Source organism: Cynocephalus volans, chromosome 18 (genome assembly GCF_027409185.1).
Source record: "Cynocephalus volans isolate mCynVol1 chromosome 18, mCynVol1.pri, whole genome shotgun sequence".
In the NCBI taxonomy this organism is placed as follows: Eukaryota; Metazoa; Chordata; class Mammalia; order Dermoptera; family Cynocephalidae; genus Cynocephalus; species Cynocephalus volans.
In genome coordinates, this window is record NC_084477.1 from 13095216 (window position 1) to 13110454 (window position 15239).

General features: G+C 43.2%; 1 protein-coding gene across 1 annotated transcript in view; it reads right to left on the bottom strand.

Moving 5' to 3' along the window:
* Positions 1-15239, bottom strand: part of ACTN2 (actinin alpha 2) — a 64141-nt gene that overhangs the window by 2921 nt on the left and 45981 nt on the right. Inside the window, exons 12-20 of the mRNA XM_063082707.1 lie at positions 14744-14894; positions 11852-11960; positions 10390-10530; positions 8690-8872; positions 6618-6752; positions 5602-5781; positions 4830-4976; positions 1115-1180; positions 31-189 (exon numbers count right to left, since the gene is read on the bottom strand). Of these exons, the coding sequence (XP_062938777.1) occupies positions 31-189; positions 1115-1180; positions 4830-4976; positions 5602-5781; positions 6618-6752; positions 8690-8872; positions 10390-10530; positions 11852-11960; positions 14744-14894 (1271 nt within the window). The remainder of the gene's footprint in view (positions 1-30; positions 190-1114; positions 1181-4829; positions 4977-5601; positions 5782-6617; positions 6753-8689; positions 8873-10389; positions 10531-11851; positions 11961-14743; positions 14895-15239) is intronic.

Here is a 15239-nt window from a genome sequence, read left to right on the forward strand (position 1 = left end):
TAAAATAGAAGAAAATCTGTCAACGCAGACCTTATCAGAAGCCAGGATTCGGAAAGAGGCGATGACCTGCTCTGCGGTGTCAGTGTCAGCCGTCTCTCTGGTCATGAAGTCAATGAAGGACTGGAAGGTGACCGTGCCTTGTCCATTGGGATCGACCAGCGTCATAATGCGGGCAAACTCGGCTTCACCCTGAAGCCAGGTGGCAAAGAAACATGGACTTCAACAGCACACAACTCCCAATGGTGCCATGTTGTCATTCATTCCTATTGACATGCAAGTACTTTGTGTCTGAAATCTTCAGTATTCCCTGTGTTTCCCTCCAGTCTTTGAAGGAGCTTCCCCTATGGGTGACTTAGGTCTACTGCCATCAAACAATTTTAAAAGTTGCTGTCACATCAAGCCACAAGCTCCTTAAAGTCAGAATTCCTTCCTCCCTGTGACCCATGCTCACATCATGGGTCACATGACACAACATAATTACGGAAGAGTGACTCAAAGCAAGAGTTAGGCTGTTTTTCAGATTACAACTGAGAAAAGCAATATTGCTAAATAGAAAGCTGTTCAGAGACGGCTCTCATGATTTTATTTTAAAGCTCTGGAGGGAATCAAAGCAGGTTGTGTTCAAAATACGCATTAATGGGTAACAGACAAGAGTAAGTATATTGGGAATTTCACAGCCATTGGGGCAAGGTAGGTTTTTCTTAGCTGATTACTACTAAAAACTGTTTACCTGCTAAAATAAATATTAAAGGAAAAAGATCTTTAGAAACCATCAGAATAAAGCCATTGAAGTGTATACTTTAAAAAGGTAAACTGTAGTAGGTGAATTAGATCTCAATAAAGCTGTTAAAAAATCATCAGGAAAGTCTGTGTCCTCTCTTCCTTCACTAGAAAAAGAAGTCTGATCAATTGCTGAATAAAAATATATGTTTTGGCTCTGTCAAATTATTTTTATATAGTTTATATAGTAACAGGCAGACCTTCAAAATTTATTTTCCTATATGATGGAAATGAGCCCAAATGTACTATCTCACTTTAAGCTGTCATTGCCTGTCATATAAGTCCAAGCTTAACAAAATATCAAATCTTCGTAAAATTTCAACTTCTGTCTTACCAAATCGTAACCCATGGAAATCAGGCAGGCTCTGAAATCCTCATGATCCATCAGGCCATTCTTCCTCTGTTGACAAATACAAAGAACAGAGAAGGTGGAAATTAGAGGCAAGATCAGCAGGTCTGCTCAAAAGTCTAACAAGAAAAAGTCTAACAAGAGTCTTGGCAGCACTCTGAGCTCTGCCAAGAATGTCAAGGTCACCGCTGACTTTTACAGGAAGGATCAAGCCAACACAAGGATGTTGCAAAACAGTTTCTTAAAGAGGAAAAAGTGGGAAGGTGGGGGGTGGGGCGTCTAAATGAAAAAACACACCTTTAAGTAGCAAAAGGAACTAGACAGGAGCTCACTATTGCCACCTACTGATGACAAAACATATCGTAAAGGGAAACCATCCATGAAGCAGTTCAGACATTAGAATTACTAGTCAAAGATGTTAAATCAATTGTCTTAAATATGTTTAATAAGATAAAGGAAACCATGAACAAAGAACTGAAGATCAGGAAAATGGTGTATGGACAAAATGAGAATATCAATACAGAGATATAAATTATAAAAAGGAACCAAACAGAAAATCTGGAGCTGAAAATTATAATACATGAAATGAAAACACTACAGGGACTTAGCAGCAGATTTGAGCAGGCAGAAGAAAGGATCAGCAAACTTGAAGATAAGACATTTGACATTACGCAGTCTGAGGAGCAGAAAGAAGAAAGAATAATGAAAATAAACAAAGCCTGAGAGACCCGCTGGAGAACTATCAAGGGTACCAACATATACATTACAGGAATTCCAAAAGGAGAAGAGAAAAGGAACTGAAAAAATATTTGAAGAAATAATAGGTGATGACTCCCAATCTGATGAAAAGACATGAATATACATATCCAAATAGCCCAACAAACTCTGAGCAGGATAAACTCAAAGGGATTCACAGTAAGACACATTATAGTGAAATTGTTGAAACCTAAAGACAAAGAGAGAATTTTGAAAGCAGCAGGAGAAAAACTGAGTCACGTACAAAGGATTCTCAATAAGACTAACAGCTGTTTTCTCACAGGAAACCCTGGAGCCCCAGAGACAGTTGGATGATACATTTAACGTAGTGAAAGAAAAACCCTGTCAGCTAAGAATTCTATATGTGGCAAAACTATCCTTCTAGAATGAATGTTTATCTGGAAATAAAATTGTTCCAGATAAACAAAATTACCTGTAGACCTGCCCTACAAGAAATTCTAAAGAGAGTCCTCCGACTGAAATGAAAGGACAGTTGCCAGTAACTGGAAGACATAAGAAAAATAACCAAAGAACATTAGAAAAGGTAACTTCATGGTAAATATAAAAGCCAGTATTATTGTACTTTTGGTTTGGTTTGTTACATTCCTTTTATCCTAGATAATTGAAAAGGCAAATGATTTATAAACAATAATTATAAATGTATGTTACTGGGCACATACAATCTATAAAGATGTAATCTGTGAAAATAGCATCATAATGGGGAGGGGCAAAGAGGTATAGGAGCAGAGTATTTGCATACTAGTAAAAATAAGTTGATGTTTTTCAAACTAGATGGTTATAAGTTTATGATGTAAATTGTAATCACCAAGGTAACTAAGAAAGTAACTAAAAAATATACATAAAAGGAAAGAAGGGAATAACAATGGTATACCACAAAAAGCAACTAAGTACAAAAAAAGGCAGTAATGAAGGAATTGAGGAACAAAAAAATATAAGACACACACAAAGCAAATATAGCTACATGACAAGCAAATCCTTCTCAAGAGCCCCAGGTAGCCAACATTTGTAGAATTCCCCCAAAGATGAGTGCATTTCTAGAACTCAAACAACTGGAAAGTCACATGGGGCCAGGATGCAGTGGCCCCTCCACGTGGCAAGTTCAGCTTCCCCCCAAAATCCAATGAGGGTCTACCCAGAGCAGCGTGCAAGACCGTCCCCATGGACAGCAGCTTCTCCAACTGGGAAAGGCCAGGACAGGGCAAACAGTGACCCAAACTCTAAGGAAACAGGGGTGTCGACACAAGGCCAAGTATGATGTGGAGCTCATGGCTGAGCTGAAGACTTTCTTGGGGTTTTGAGGGGATGGTTCACATTCAACCATCACTATGAACTTAGAGAGAAAGAAACACTTTTATTAGCCATGCCAATTATGAAATAGAAAGTTTTGTTCTCGTATTTTCATTTGCCCACAAAGTGGCCAGTCCCAAAAGCTAGTATCATATGTTTCTTTTGCTATAAGTGGAAGTTTATGCGTCTGATCTCACACCTAGGTGCTGAGCCCTCCGTCCCCCTGCCTCCATGATATCCTCTGCAGCGATGTCTCCCCACCTTAGTGACACTGTTCTCTGCTGACTTCTCTTCATGACCCTCCTCTGGTTCTTCTGTCTCCCTTAAATGTAGCAATTCCCTAAGATCAGGGCTCCTGACTTTTCTTACTGTCCAGACTGTCCATGGACAGAGATGTGGTGGCATTAGGGGGTGACTCCCACTGGCTTCAGCCCTAAACTCCAGAACTGGACTCATCCTGCCCAGGGGACCCCTTAGCTGCAACAGCTCCTGAGCACCCCTCTTGCCGTGTCCTCACAGCTTGGAATTTCCATGTCATTGTTGATTTTTCCCTCTCCTTTCCACCATAGAAGAAAAATAAATGAATGAATGAACTTCAGTGGACGAAGTCAGGTCAGTATCACAGCACGTTTCTGCATAGTAAAGTTGTGCTGAAACTGTGGGAACCCCAGTATTCATTTCTGTGTGTAATTCTTTACATATGTCTCAGGTAGCTCCCCGATCCAAAGTGCACTGAACCCTCTAATAGGCCCAAATCTGTCTGGTCTAGCCCGGGGGCACTTTAGGAGCCATTGATTGGCATTTGCAAATCATAAATAGGGTCCTGTCCAAAGTAATAGAATATCCTTTTTGATTGTTAACAATTAGAATGTGGCCTTTAAAGTCATTTTTAGCCACCTGATTAGTAAACTGGGAATTTTCTCATTAAGAATTGTTTTTACTCAATATCATTCAAATTGAGGTTTTATTTATTTATTTTATTTTTTATTTTTTATTTTTTGGGCGGCTGGCCGGTACAGGGATCCAGACCTTTGACCTTGATTGTGCTCTAACCAACTGAGCTGAGTGGCCAAGCCAATATTATTCAAATTGAAATACTAGATAATATGTTAAAAGCAGCACTTAACTTTGTATATGCCTTTACGATGAAAATCATCACCATTTTATTGGGACATTTCCTTAAAAGATATCCTGAGTTGATTTTGTTCATTAAAAAAGGATAAATATGAGTTTCATACGTTGAAAGAGTAGGTTAAATTATCAGCAGGCGCTTTACCTAAACAGTAACTTAGGAAAGGCACATCGGAGTTTTGAATTTAAGTCGTCAGCAAATGACCTACATCCAACAATCACATTTTGTTAAGGATACGCTTTCACTCAGAACAGATCGGGCTTTGACATCAAGTACAAATGGATGCATTACGTGATCTGCAGGAAAGGACACGTCAACCTCGGCTTTGTGTCACCGTGAGCAACACGAGAGCTTAGCCCACTTTGCTTTGGTGGCTTCTTCCCTTGGGCAGTAATCATCCTGTTTCCCTGCAACCTTGGGACAGCAAGACTTAAAATGATAGCATGCATATTATTTCCGACGTCCCCAGTGCCACCTGCCCAGGAAGTAGAGAGAGCGTGGTACCCTGTCGAAGTGGTTGAAGGAGGCTCTGAACTCGTTCATCTGCTCCTGGGTGATGCCCTTCGCGTCTCTGGTCAGGATCTGCGTCTCCACCTCATTGATGGTCCTGGCGATGGTTGTGAGCAGCAGCTCCCACCCAACGCGAATGTGCTACAAAGCAACAAAGGGAAAGATCAGTTCTAGGGTTTTCCAGCACATCCCTCCTGCCTCTCCATATTCACAATACGAGAGTCGACCCGCAGGGAGAGAAGTGGGACTTACTACAGCCTCCGCTATGCTTTTTAAAAATTCTACTTTGTCCTTTTTTGCAAGATTCTGTAGTGTAAGTACTCAGAATTGCGACCAGGGTTCTAACAGTGACAACTGGCACTTTCTAGATTAAACATACAATGCATAGCCTATTTGTCACTAAAAATATCTCCCCCTTTACCAAGTAGCAGGATGGGCCCTGGATTATACCCACTCATTCCCAGGGTGATCGATTTGGGCCAGATTGATAGAAATGCAACAGACCAGTTTCTGGAACTCTCTTTGAAGAAGTGTCACGAATTCACTGTGATGATAATAATAAGGTTGTTGATGGTGACGATAGTGATTGGGGTAGTTCACAGAGCTTTTGCACACATAGCGCTGGAAAGGCTTAAAGATCCCTAACGTTCATTCTTGTGGGACTTGCCAGGGACAAACAGAGACAAGTGCACGAAGAGAACACCCCAAGGAGGTGACATGGCCATGGTTAGAAGCAAGCGTGGCTCAGGCTGCCGGGCAGCTGTACCTCCATGGTGTAATTGGTGTGCTTGTTGTCAAAGACCAGGGCCTCCTGGATGAGCTGATGGTCTCCCTCCAGCTTGTCGATGTTGCTCTTGTAGTTAATGATGTTGTGCTCGTATTGCTTCAGCTGATTCATCTGGTCCTCCAGGGCGCCAGTGATCTGCACGGAGCTCCGAGCGATCTCCTGACGGAGGCACACAGAGAAAAACCAAGGCAGTCGGCCTGGCAGGTGGCTCAGCGGGGGGCACCGGTCCTGACTCTGCTCCTGCCCTGGGTGGTGGCCGAGGCTGCTTCCTTTTCCCAGATCAGGTGGGAAACGGGTAGTGTCACAGAATGAAACGGGGGCTAGTTCTAGTCTGTCTCACAATGGGGAAAAAAGCCCGTGAAGATCCCAAACAGAAAAGCAAGAGGGTGATCACTGGGGCCTCCCAGCCTTCCCACCCTTGGGTGGAGCTGCCCTGTTGTGGGGGCGGCCGGGGCTGGGCTGCTTCGGGGGGAGCTGCCAGATGGGCTGAAGACCACCCGACACTTCCTCCACCAGAAGAACATCTTATATTTTTAGATGTTCTCTCCTTTCAGAAAAAAAGTTAATATTTTATCACCAAAATGGAAGTGGGGAGAGAAATAAGCAGGCCAGTGAATGTCCCTTGGTTGTTACTGGTGACAACATGAACCCAGACATCAGCACCACTCCAAGGCCACTTTTCCTTAAATGTTCTGAAAATGCAAAGTATTTGTGAGTCTTAGGGATGGATGGTTTCAAATCTAGGTCCTGCAGAGGCCCCAAACCGAGAAAGAGCCCCGCCATCCTTTTGAGTGACAAAGTAGACCAACGGCAGGGGGACACCCTCACCCCCTGAGTGCGCCCCTCCATTGCTCTGTGCTATGCCCACGTGCACAGAGTCTCAAAAGACAAAGCCCAGAGGGACCAAAGCAGGGAGCTCTCACAGCACTGAGCGGGCAGCCAGAAGGGACTTATTCCGAAGCGTGGGGACCGCTCCCAGGAGGGCGCTGACCTACCTCCATCTTGTTCTGGATCCAGGGCCCAATGGCGTTGGCCTGTGCAGCGAACTGGCGCCGCAGACGCTCATTGGCATGCTGGCGGGCCAGCTCCTCCTGCAGCGACTGATCGCGGATGGGCACCAACTGCTTCACCTGCCGGGGCCCGGGGACAACATGGTTAGAAGCCAGCTCTGGTCTCACAGGGCGGACCACGGGATGGGACAACAGTCCAAGGGGCAATGGTGGGAACAGAGAGGGAAGGAGGGAGGGGTGGGGGGAGGAGAAATGGGAGAGAGCATGGGGAGCAGGGACCCCTACTCTAGGGACTACAGGGGCAGCTCAATCCAGCTTTGACTGCCACTGTGTGCCATCGTGTGCCTGCTGAGAGACTGATGAGGGGAAGAGTATTTAGGAGCCTGCATTTGGGACACTGACTTGTCCTCCAGTCAGGGGCTCTGGACCTGCAGCACAGAGCTCAGAGCACTGGGGAACTTGGATAAGAAACACAATGACATTTTTGTTTTCATGATCTCTACTTGAAAGTTAGCCTTTCCTTCCGTTATGAATGCAGGCAGCAAACCCACAGCACCAGTCGGCAGTACCTGCACCTCTACCACAGTGGAACTCATGAACATTCTAGAAACCATCACACTTTCTGCAGCCTCCTGCAACACCGTGTATTCTGGGCACGACTTCAAAATTATGAGACCGCTGGAAGAACTTGGTTTCAAATGTGCATAAAAGGAGCACATATCTTACTTAAAAAATTTTTTTTTTGATAACTACATTCCAATATAACTTGCTTCCTTTGCAATCTTAAATATTTTTATGAATTTACAAACATTATCAGAAGGATCCACAGGCTTCCCCAGACTGCCAAAGATCTTAATGGTGCAAAAAATAAAGAACCCCTGCTGGTGTGTGAGCTCGATTGCTACATAACATGGGGCTACAGGAGAGTACCGCACCCAGCCTGCACGCTACTGTCCCATTTGTGAGTTACATTGCAGTGCGGTACCTCAGTTCTTTCTGAATCAACAGAAAAAAAAAAAAAAGCTACTTCTGACATCTTTTTTGTGTCATTGCAAAACTGCTGCTAAAGGCACTATTATTCAGTGTCCCTTTCACAAAAATCCATGTGGCCAATTTGCTTTATGACTTATTGATGAGAGAAAAGTTTGTCTCACTTGAAGAAATGAAACATTCCCTTTTTTTCTTTTTTCCCCAAGGAAACTCAGCATGTTTCTCTTCTCACTTTGGCCGTCAGTAAGCCCACACTAAATTTAAAGCTCAAATGCACTAACTTCTGACTGTCTCTCAGATGAACACTCTCCTTTTTCCCATGCCTGTTTTTTTTTTTTCCTCTTTTGCACTGTTTATAACTAACCTGTTGCATGTGTGTTTTTATAGCAAGCCACTTCAAATCCACATGGTGGACTTACTCTTTATAGTCTATGTATCAACATACTGAGATGACTAATTGTTATAATTTCAACCAGAAACATAAATTTCTTTTGAGAATGAGACAAAAGGGATCAAATGACCATTACAGCCATAATTAAATTTGTGGACAGCTTCCCCACCTCAAATTTTTTTTTTTTTTTTGGTAGCTGGCTGGTACAGAGATCTGGACCTGAGACCTTGGTGTTACAGGGCTGTGCTCTAACCAACAGGTTCCCACAATTTCAAAGGCAGCATGTTAGCAGAAATACTTTCATTCCCCAGATGTAGTTTTCTAAGCAATTTTTCTGCGTAAGTTTCACACACACTTGGGATACGTCTATTCCCTATCCTAAAAGTTCTTTGCATAAGTACTATAGGCAAGCTGATTCCACCAAAATTTCAGCAGGAGTTTTAAAAATTATTTCCCTTCTGGTATTAGTCTCATAACGTGTACTGATTTTGCCAACAGTTATAAGAATTTCCTTAAGGAAAATAATTTCTACTTTCTTTCCCCAGATTAATGCATTTCATCTGTGAAATTTGGGATAAAGGAGAATCCCAATCATGATGTAAAATCAGGCAGACACTCTAAGTCCCCAAGATGTTAACCTTGACCTCAGCTTCAAGGACGGCCCCCCGGCACCCACCTTTTCCCACTTGGAACGGAGCTCGTCCATGGTGACAGTGCTGTACGGGTTGCTTGAGCTGATCCTGATGTTGTAGCTCTGAATCACCTTCTCCACCTCGTTCTGGATGGCCGTGATGGACTGCCTCTCCCCATCTGCCTCCGGCAGCGTGGCCTTGAACTGCTCGTGGGCAGTGATCAAACTCTGCACAGAGAGACAAGTGGAGAAAGCCCCTCTGACTTCAGTGTTCGTCTTACAGCTCCACGTTCCCTTCTGCTCACACATAAATGCCTTGATAATTGCAGAAATCTCTGAAGAAAACAAATTCTGAATGTTTAGAAAAGCTCTTGGGTGCACAGAAGTCAAGTTCCTTGAAAATGGAGAAAAGATAATGACTCTTTAACGAATGGCTATTCATTCTAAGTGGTAAAAAAAAAATTGTGTTCTTTTTAAGAAAAATCATGCTTGCTTTCATTATTTCTGATCCCCAGCTACTGTTAAGGTCTTACTGTCCTCTGACAAACAGAACTTAGCTGCACTTGCTGATGACAAGTTTTCCCTTTGTGTTCCTACAAAAGAACTTCATATTTGCTGCCTACATGCAACCAGGAAAGTACATCCCTGCTCCTTAAAAAGGAAAGTCCACAGAAACCAACCTTCTGGATAAGGCTCTATAAAACCTCTATCTATCAAACCTATTCTTCAACCCTAACCCATTTAGCAGCCCCATAAGTTCAGCTGCACAAAGACCTCACTGTCACCAGGACCACCTTTGACCACAAAGCTGCCATTCATCTTAGGTGCTGCAACAGATCAGCTGCCAAAAGACGTTTCACTACACGAAGAGTGTGATTTCCAAGGCATACTTCGAAGTCTCACTTATTCCAAAAATAAATGATCTTATGCGGTGAGCCTATGCTTAGAGTGGGTGCAAGAAACACCATCAAAGCCCTTTTCAGAAGACAACTGCAATTTTCAAAGAAGGAATGTCTTTCCCTCGACACCAAGTGCAAACCCTTCTAGACAGCTCCTTGGCAGGGAAGGGTGGGTTCACATCCCAACATCAGTATTTCCTTTCTATTTGCTTTCTTTTTGATGACATATCTATTTTATAGAAAAAAGAATACAAAAATATTTTCTCTTTATATTCGATTACACATCAAATTCTCTGTATAATGTCTAAATAAATTAGCTCCTGGCCATCTGAGAGTAACTTTCCTCCTTAATGTCACTAACTCATAAGTCTGCTTAAGACTTTCAAGTTCCAGAAGAAATTATAAGCAGGTCATCCTGAATTGGTGGAAGGGAAAAGGTAGGGGCTGATTTGTAGTTTCTTATGCTTTACAATCTGGCAAAATTCTGTAGACGTAAATAAACAGTAACATGCACACATTTGCAAAGTAGTTAACTCAGCAGCCAATACGCTCATAACTTCCCACGAATAACTCCAAGAACATATATGTCTATTTTGCTCAATGATTCACCATTCTTTTTTTTAAAGAACAAACCCTTTTAGATGTATTCATTGATTGATGTTAATTTGATGGTAGCAAAGAGTAGTAAATACATTTGCAAGCTAAGATTCAAAGAGTAATTTGGGCTTTTTAGCTACACATTTCTTAGTTTAAAAAAATAACAAAACAAAACATATGTAACAGACTCTAAGCTTAAATGACAATTCATTTCTAATGCAGAAGCACACAGAGCTAGGGTTCAATTACCTGGATCTCCTCAATGCTGTGGACAATGAACATGTCCTGCAGATCCTCCATGGCTCCTTCCATCCAGTTGTTGAAAGGAGCAGCTCTCTTGGCAAACTCCAGGTGAAGCTGATCGATGGTTTCCAGCAATTTCTCAGTTCTCTGAAGATCAGGTAAACGGAAGCAAGCATTATCATAGACTAAATAATAATAATTTAAAAACTCTCTGAAAATGTCAAAATGTATTCCAGAATAATAAACTATTATCTGAAATTTTGTTAATCACATTAGCAGGTGACTACAAAGGATTATCTGACGCTCAAATGATTAGGTTGAGTCCTGTAGGTCTCTGAGGTAGCTTCTGAATCAAAGAAGGATTTAATAATATCCAAGTAGCCTTGTTTTTAAAGTACCTAAAGTATGCTACTACATGCTAAGTTTTTGAAAACTGAGAATCCACATACAGGATACAGCAACTTGCTTTCAACCAAAGCAGGACTAAGCTAGAGGACACAATTCTCAAACCCTGCCAGATAACAAAATTCAGGGCATCTCTGCATTTCAGAGCCAACAGTGTGCAGAGAATCGCATGCCTTTCCCAAAGTCACCTACCAAGCAAAGACAGAAAGAACGACAGCACAAGGATTCAAGCAACAGAGGAGGATCCTGTGGGTGTCTCACATGGTAGAGACGATGGGCAGCAGGAAGTGAAAGTGTGCTTATCTGTACGTCTTCCATAATTAGATTCATTTTTCCCCCTCCTGTTCTAAGATGTTTGTGCTGTCTCTGTGACATGCCTGGCCCTCTCTCCACGTTTCTCTCTTTAAGCAGATACCAGATACGTAACAGCCTGTTGGCATCTAGGAAGCTTCATATGATGCATTCTAAAAGGTTCATCAGAGTCAGGGTGCAAAGACTCAGGGAACTGGTAAACCTCTATCCTCATGTAGTACCAGTCTTCCCTGGTGAAAGACAATCAGATACGGTCAGACACCAGCTACCTACTGCTACCTCTATCCAAGTCTCACGCTTGGACAAGGCCAGGTTCATCCTGATTCTTTGTATCAACTTTTCCTTACTTCAATATTTGTCACCATTTTCCTCTTTGCAACATCTCAAGTTAGTTTCTTCCTGATTTCCTGACTCAGTCACTTGACTCCCATAGAAGGACTTTTGGAACTTTACTGTAGTTACTACTTGATTCAAAGTGAGTTTATGCCATAATCTCATTACCCCTGGATTTTCTTTTTTTTTCATTCAGAAGTATATTTTACTTCTGTATGGATAAATTATAGCAGAAAACTACCAACTTTCTAGTGCTTTCTTCCACTTTTTATCTTCTCTTTAGAGGCACCTCTCACTAGACAATCTGTTTCATTTCCTACACACACCACCGCAGAGAAACAGAAAATTAATACCAGTGACTTAATTAAAGATCCTCTATTAAAAGATTTCGTGTTAACAGGTGGCTTCAAGACTTCACCTCCAGGGCCTCTCTCCTCTTCTGAGTAAGTGTTCCCAATCTGTCCCACTGGTCACAAATTTTCTGGCACCGATCATTTATGTTCACAGCATCATGGTAGTCCAGTTCACTATTAAAAGTGAAAACAAATACAGGTTAACTTTCCTAGGTGATCTGAGGGAACATGGACATGGGCTCAAGATAAACAGACAAGTTCAAACCATAAAAAAAGACCTGATAGAGAATTGGCCAGGTATTTGGGGGTTTTGTCAATTGTCATAACTGCAAACATCACGCTTCTCAGAAAAAGTACTCGAGGAACTATAAAACTCTTGCTGGTCCAGAGATCTCTGAACAGAGAGAACCAAGAAACACGGTTGGCTTAACGCCTCCAGCTAACTTTATCCTCCCTTCATTTTTCTCAGCGAGGCCCTCAGAGGGTATTATTTTGTTTTTAACTTAATTAATTAATTTATATTATTGAAACCTAATTGATTATACCTAGTTGTGGGGTACAGAGTTGACTAGCAGTATTTGTGTATAATATGTGATGATCAAATCAGGATAGTTCCATATTGATCATTAAGTGGCAATGCACCTGACAGTCCTGCAGCCCAGGCTGGAGCCACAGTGGCCGGAATGTCACCCTGAGTCGAGAGGGAGTTAGGTGTCGGCTTGCACCACGCTGTGGCCTCACCACTGACCCTGTGCAGAAGGCGCTGTGGTTTTATCTAACACAGCAGGGACTTCTACAATGAACAGAACAGAGCCCTCCCACCTGGCGATAAAGAGGCTCTGCCTTGTCTTGTGCCACTGGTGCAACAAGCCAGAGCAGAATGATTTTCTCACGAACTACCTTCTGTTCCTCTCCCAACCTGTCTATGCAGCCTGCCCGGGATCTTTGTGAAATAATTTGAATTTACCATGAAAGCAAGTTCTTGACGGGACGGTTAACCTAGCATCTCCAAGAATAAAAATTTTGAATCTTGTACAAAATTTAATCGTGCTTTTGGTTAAGATGAACGTGAGACTCACAGAGGTGTAGATACCTTTAAGAGACGTCTTCAAAAACAGCCCATGATATAATGACTTTCAAGAAGTTCCTTCCGACCCTGCCAAATCCATTTCCTTGAAGCTTAAGTTTATTTCTTCTTTTGACCTTAAATTAAGGCCATCATCGTCCACCACTGGGGTTTTTTTTGTCTGTTTTGGGTTTTTTTTTCTTAAATAATAACTTGTACTGATTGAATTTTATTGTTTCTGTTCCTGAATAAAGGAGATGCATCTGGTTGATATCTGGGAGTTTCTGCAGTGGATAAGAGGGTCCCTATCACCCAGTTAAAGCGTGTCCAGCTCTCAAGAGCAAACAGCAGCTTTCTACAGACACACGCTCTTCACCAGACCCAGGCTGACTAAGGTTTCTGTGCTCGTTATAACCAAAACACCAAATCCAACCAAGACACACCAGCAGTTTGCACAGCCCTGAATACAAAACAAAAGGCTATGGCTCTTTAAAAATGCAAATATCAAAGAGAATAAAAACTTCTCCAAAAACAAAAGCTTAGGAATCCTTCTACTGTTCTGTACTGGAGACACCAGTGGTCACCCCTCCAAGGTTATTTTGAGGGTATACATTTCTCCCTTTTCTCTTTAATTCATAGTGATGGTTCAACACATATCTGCTTTCAAGGAGTTAGGGTTTGCATAATGGTGTATGATTCTTTTTTACGCTCTTGGAGAACTGCACAAAAACTCTGATTTATTATTTTAGGACAGGAAAAGGATGCTAATAACAGTAAGATAAGTACAGACATAAATTCTGTCTGTGTTTTATCTCCTGACTGTGAAGAAATGGGTACTGGGGACACCAGGAATAAAAATATAAAATTATTACTTACATTTTATGGCAACACTTAAAACTATTCCAAATTACTCCTGGGAGCTATCATAGAGCGCTAAATGCTTGCGTTTATTCCCATCCCCTTATTTGATGTGTAACCGTTATCAAGCAATCAAAAAGCCAGCATTTAAGAAACGTGAGAAACAAGACCATGGAAGGCCTCAAGTATAGTTAATGAACTGCGTATGAAAGACCACAAATACTTAAGAGTTGATATGGGCAAGCCCGGAAAACAGAATACTCCTAGAAGAGAGCCCATCTGTTCAGCAAGGGGTTCTCTCTAGTCACAAGTGAGGAACACGGGCGTTTCAAACTGTAATATATCAAGATCAACTTTGATCATTTAATGTTGAAAGTTACCCTTAGGTGCCAGGCTCCAAAAATTCTGCAGATATATCAGCAGTCATCATGAAGGGGAAAGGACTAGGGAATGAAATTCTGGATTTATTGAAAGGGGGCACAGGCCTTAGAAAAGCTCAGAAACGCTGCACAGAAGGACCTCTGTCCAGGTGGCCACAGCCAGGGCTCACATGGTACAGAACCGACAATGTCCACTCAGTGTCCGCCTGGGGCTCAACCCAGCCTGAGCTGCGTGGGCATGCCAGTGTCAAACAGCGCACATTGGGTGACAGGGAAGAGCAGGCTGTTGGGTCTCTTGCTTCAGAGGAGAGCAGTGACTTCTGCCTGTGCTGGTTCCTGGGCAGGCAGTGGCACCACCTCCTGCACCTGGCATGGCAGAGGCTTCTGTACTTTTTCTCCATCCTCTGGGGAGTGCAGCTGCCTGGGCTGGGGGCAGGGGGGCTGCTGGAGGGGAGGACACAGGGACTCACCCTCAACCAAAGAACCAAGGCCCCACTTTAAGGAAAGCAGAGGGGTCCCATCCTAGAGGGCTCCAGCCTGATCCTCTGTGAATTGAGCCCCGCAAAGGACGCAGGCCTTCCATCCTCCCGGTGGAATGGGGCAGGGCACCTGGGGTCCACGAGCTCTCAGGGGACAGAGGCACCAGCACTTACTTGAGCTCCTGTGCGATGGCCGCAATCTGCTCCACGCGGTCCTGGTGTGCGGCCAGGTCACTCTCGAAGGCCTCGTGCTTGCGCAGCAGGGCCCGTACCTCAGTCAGCGACGCCGATTCATAGTCCTTCTGCAGCAAGATTTGTTCTTTGCCTGCAAAGAGGGCAGCAGGGGTGGGGTGCGTGACTACACTGATGTCACACAGCAGTCTCTTGGCAGCGGCCAGATTCTCAGGGTACGTCCAGATCCCAAAGCAGCAAGAGAGGGGCAGGAATGCAGCCTTGAAAACCAGGCAGGAGTTTCAGCGGGATTCAGGCTGTCCCTTGCCCATGCCACCTGGCCCTCGGTGATCTGAAAGCCTGTGTCTCCGCGCATGAAGCGGGGAAGCATGCTGAGTGTGTTCTAAAAAGCAAATCTGTATCCTTCATCACTCTAAGTAATAGTAATTTATTTTCCTGAATGATGCCCAGTTAAGTTACTACGTATTCCTGGGAGGGT